Source organism: Mytilus californianus, unplaced genomic scaffold, assembly GCF_021869535.1.
Source record: "Mytilus californianus isolate M0D057914Y unplaced genomic scaffold, xbMytCali1.0.p SCAF_9, whole genome shotgun sequence".
Taxonomy (NCBI): domain Eukaryota; kingdom Metazoa; phylum Mollusca; class Bivalvia; order Mytilida; family Mytilidae; genus Mytilus; species Mytilus californianus.
The window spans coordinates 35,401,814-35,406,829 of NW_026262745.1; the positions used below are offsets into that span (position 1 = coordinate 35,401,814).

The following is a 5,016-nucleotide window of genomic DNA, read 5'->3' on the forward strand; positions in this document are numbered from 1 at the left end:
AGAAACTGCCAGCAAAAACACTACAATTTTAACATGTGGTAACATTTCGGTAGTACCTGAATGTGGAGTAAATATACCAAACATGCCCAATAACTAGGGGTTTGGTTTTTTAAAACAATTTGTAAACAGAATCAATCATAGAAATCGGATGACAGAAATATTTCTGCATATATATATATATATATATATATATATATATATAACACTGTCACTGCTTCATACCATTAACATCTTTTTGTAATGATCGATATTTTTAAGCTTGAAAACCACATGGTTTTTAGATTTTATTGATATTGTAAACTGATAAAAACCGCTTGAATGTGCGAATTAAATTAAGTGGAACCAATAAGGTACAAAATAAACTGTAATGACAAGACTTTGCATGTTATATTTGGCTTTGGAAATGATTCTAAATCGAGCAGACAACACAAGTTAGTTCTTTTCCGTTCTCATATGGAGGACATTTCAGACTACCACATACAGGTTCAACAGGGTAAACAACCGCATGGTTTGTATTAGCACTTCCTCCAGGAAGTGACTCCAACGATTCATCCACACAAATATATTCAGACTGAGACCACTGATTAGTTGTATATTCTGACATTAAATATCCAGAAAATTCCTTGTGCCATCCACTATGACAATTTATTTTCCCGGGAACCATAAGAACTGTTGATCGTTTTCTTGTCAGACAAACTGCACAAGGCATATCTTGGTTATGAAATCTCCTAGGATAGGGTTTGTCCTTGCTTATCTCATATTCAACACCGAAAATTCGACCACTGTAAAGATCCATTCCACTTGTATACTTTTTGAATTCAGGGTTTCGAGGTAAACACAAGAAATTTGTTCCCGATCCTCTCTTGTTAAATGCATTTCCTGCAGCATAACCTTAAATAAAAGTATGAATTTTGAAATATAGTTATATTGGAAACCTTCCTTCAAGAAAGCCCTAGAATAAGACATATGTATTGTTTACATATACAAGGCTCCGTGTTGAAGACCGTACTTTGACCTATACTGGTTTACTTTTATAAATTGTGACTTGGATGGAGAGTTGTCTCATTGGTACTCATACCACATCTTCTTATATCTATATAAAGTATTTATGTATGTAACTTTCATTAACCGTCGATATTTTCATCATGTTCAGTCTGTCTGGCAAGAAAAATTTAAAGCAAATCGTTATTCAAGGGCAATAACTCTTATAAGGAGTGGTCAAAAAGTTTGTAATTACTGAAGTTATCAGTTTGTCGAGGTGAATTAAAACTGCAATTGGGTTTGACTTTTTTAGCAATTGGTTTGTGGAAGGGCGAAGTCTTCTGAATAAGCTGCGTTGAAGACCCATTGGTGGCCTTCGGCTGTTGTCTGCTCTTTGGTCGGGTTGTTGTCTCTTTGACATATTCCCCATTTCCATTCTCAATTTTACAGTTAAAATTGCATGTTAAAATTATTACCACTGAAAATTACGTTGTTAGGATAGATAATTCGACTATTGAAAAAACTAAATTTGGTGAAAACTCTTCGAAAGTTGTATCAATAAACGGAATTGTCAGAGCCAATTGCATATAATTTTTTCAATAAAATCATAGAATAAGGTTCAGAAATAACAATTTGAAGTCAAAATTACTGAACTTTGGCATGTACTTTAATCGGAGCTGTTTAGCGCGTGACAGTAGTTTTAATAATAAATTTATCCTTACCGTCGTAAACAAGTGATGCACCACCAGGACAACTAGTTCTACCCCATCGGACATACGTCTCTGACGATGCACCTGGAAAAATACAAAAATATGATATAAGCAAACATATATACTAAATCTTTCAATTGTTTTATTAATCGATACATCTTTTCATATTACCAGTGTAAGAGGAATCTGTATAGTTTTTAGAATTCCCCTGTTGTTTATGCAATAGTAGATTTTTTTTCAAATTCTTTAAATTCTGTTCTATCAAATCATCGAACTTCTCTGACTCACAGGGACAAATAGCAGTTAACACAGAAAACACGGACACCACAGTAAATAATTGCCAATCCAGCATCTTGGTGGCAAAATGTCCAGAAAGTTGAAAAGATTTCAAATTTATGGCTGGATATTTATCAATACCGTGTTTGGTGTTGAAAATGACAAAATCGAATTGCAAATATGTAAGGTAAAATTATTTCATGATGATTGGTTTGCGTGTTACATCAATGTAATTCTATATGTCGATAAACAGTTATATGCATATCGGGCACGCAATCGGATTCAACTCGGAATAATGGTTAAAAATAAGAAACGGTGGTCAGGTTTAGCGGTCAATCGTGAAAGACATTGTTTCGAGAAGACACATCCGTGGTCAGTTTTCAATCCAATTTTTACTGGATAATAATGACAAATATTGAAACAATAAAGATGTTTGCAAATATGCTTTAGCACTATGATTATCTGAGAGAAATCAGTCACGATCAAAAATATTAATTTCATATTACTGATCGTGAAAGAACAGGTTCCGCTTTTTGATAATCGTTAAAGATTAGATCCTGCTTATATCTTTTTGCAAACATAACTGAAAGCGTCACAGTCAAATCATTGCATCCTGGCATCGTATGTAGTAGTTCATCTATCAAACAGCTCTGTTTGTTTTGTCAAATTTTAAGGTATAAAACCATTGGTGCTTTGGTCAATCTGCTGTTTCTTGTCAAAATCGAATACGAATGCAATATGAAAGAAATTAAATGTACCGTTTGACAAAAAAATGCCACATGCATTCGAAAATCGTCCAAATGATTCAAATTTACTTTTATATGATTTATATCCGATGTTTAATAAAAGTCGCGATACATTGTGATTTCATTTATAGCAAAATATTATGAGGCGCTGTTTTAGTTAAAGTTATTGTATTTAAGAAGCTCCTGAAACATTTCAAGACCTTCGTAATTCGAATTCAGGATATCCATAAATCATTAAGGACCTCCTGAAATATTTCAGAAACTCTATAATTAGATTTCAAGAATTACTGAAATATTTCAGGACCTCCACAATCCAATAATCGATCAAAAAAGCTTTAATTCAGGGGGTCCTTACATATTTCAGGAGGTCCGTAAATATTTCAGGATATCCTTAATGTATATAGAGCTCTCTATAATGATATATTCAGTACCTCCACAATTTAATTCATGATATCGTTAAATATTTATGGAGGTCCAAAATTATTTCAGGATCTCCACAATTCAATTTAAGGATATCTTGAAATCGGTTTATTTTCGCGATTAACAAAAAAAAAGCATCTTGGCAAAACTTTACGACATGGTTAAAATATTAGTTGAATGTTTACTTTATTCTGAGCGCTTTTCTGAATGTACCTTCATCAAGAACGCTCAAGAGATAGTTAGACTTAACTGTTTACAGGAAAAATTATCAGTAATGCAAGATCTATACAAAAATACCAAACAACCGAAACCATTGGTTGTAGTTAATGCCGTTAAACGACGGGTTTTTACTTATTAATGTGTCCCTCTTGAATTTTCAAGGTCTACTTGGTTATTGTTTTCACCATAATTAGCAGATGGCTCCTTAAGGAGTTGATGTCCTTACAATGACATTTTTTACTACTAAAGTTAATTTCATGTTTGTGTCTATTATCTCGAATACTTTGACAGAAAGGTTAAACTTTAACAAGCAAAAATAATCAGCCTTTCAAGTTCCACAAAAAGGTTAATACGAAACCATTGTGCGATTCTTAATAAGTAGTAAGAGCTCGTAAAAGACAATTTTTGGCTAATAACTGGCGTACAAAATTATAAGCCTGGTTTCTTTGATGAGTTTTTTTCAACCACTTGGTCGGTGCCACTGCTTGTTGAGGTTCCGGCCCGAGGGTATCACCAGCCCAGAAGTCAACACCTAAGTGCTGACATGAATTCTGTTTACATAACGTTGAATTTTTCGAAATACTAAGGATTGTCTAACCCTAGGAATAGATTATCAGCTGTAATTAGCAATTTCTTTCTAAATGCTCTCAACTGCGGACTATATCTGGCCTTCTTCATTTGTTTTGATTTGAGTGTCACTGGCGAGATTTTTGTAGATGAAACTCGCGACTGGCGTAAAAACGATAATCAGGCCAGTATCTTTAAAATTAGTTTTATTTCCCAACCTCTGGGTCGATACCCCTGCTGGTGGAGGTTTCCTCCCCGAGGGTATCAGTGTGTTATGTGTTGACATGAATTATCATTGATATGGTGAATTAGGGTTAATAAATAAACTGTTTACAAAACTTTTAGTTGTTCGAAATACTAAGGCTTTTCTACCCCAGGAATAGATTACCTTCCCTGTATATTTGACAACATCTTTTGGGTTTTTAGGTCCACAATATCTCTTCAACTTCGTACATTATTTGGTCTTCTTAACTTTTCTGATTTTAACGTCACTGTTGAGTCGTTTGTAAACGAAACGTACGTCTGGCGTACAAAATTATAAGCCTGGTATCTTTGATGAGTTTTTTCAATTATCTCAAAAATTATAACAGATAAGTACAAACTGTAAACAACAAAAATAATTAAGAATTAAATGCTTCTTTTTATAATTTTATTGGGATGAAAAAGCGTTGACCGAAGCACTTTCTGTATGAAGCGCGAAAGCTGAAATAATCAGCTATACAAGATCTGCAAAATGTCCAAAATGACTAAAAAATTTAGATGACTCCTTTAAGGTTGTTGCGCTTAAATGACAATTGTATACTAATTTTATTGCTTATGCCTACTATCTCGAAAACTATTATAGATAGGTAGAAACTTAAAAGAGTACAAATAATAGGCAAAACAAGATCTTCAAAAGAGCTAAATCATTGAAGCGATTAGAACTCCCAAAAGAGTTAGTGTTTTTAAATGACGTTTTTTTTTTAATTCGTGTTCCTCTAATTCTCATGAAAAATGTGTTGGATAGGTTGAAACTGTAAACAGCAAAAACGATCAGCCATAGACAAGATCTACAAAAAAACTTAATTATCAAAACAATGGGAAGACACGATAAGGAG

General features: G+C 33.4%; 1 protein-coding gene across 1 annotated transcript; it reads right to left on the reverse strand.

The window, feature by feature from the left end:
• Positions 1-368: 368 nt before the first annotated feature.
• LOC127715679 (short-chain collagen C4-like) lies at positions 369-2,111 on the reverse strand. Its single transcript, XM_052221852.1, has 3 exons — positions 1,980-2,111; positions 1,704-1,775; positions 369-891 (listed from the first exon to the last, which is right to left on the reverse strand). Exons 1-3 carry the CDS (start codon positions 2,041-2,043, stop codon positions 410-412), a joined length of 618 nt encoding a protein of 205 aa, XP_052077812.1. The 5' UTR covers positions 2,044-2,111; the 3' UTR covers positions 369-409.
• Between the last annotated feature and the right edge of the window lie 2,905 nt (positions 2,112-5,016).

Coding starts and splice junctions, on each gene's coding strand:
- LOC127715679 (XM_052221852.1), bottom strand. CDS start 2,043: ATGCTGGATTGGCAATTATTTACTGTGGTGTCCGTGTTTTCTGTGTTA. Junction 1,776..1,979: donor GTTAACTGCTATTTGTCCCT/GTGAGTCAGAGA, acceptor GTATTTTTCCAG/GTGCATCGTCAGAGACGTAT. Junction 892..1,703: donor TGCATCACTTGTTTACGACG/GTAAGGATAAAT, acceptor CTTTTATTTAAG/GTTATGCTGCAGGAAATGCA.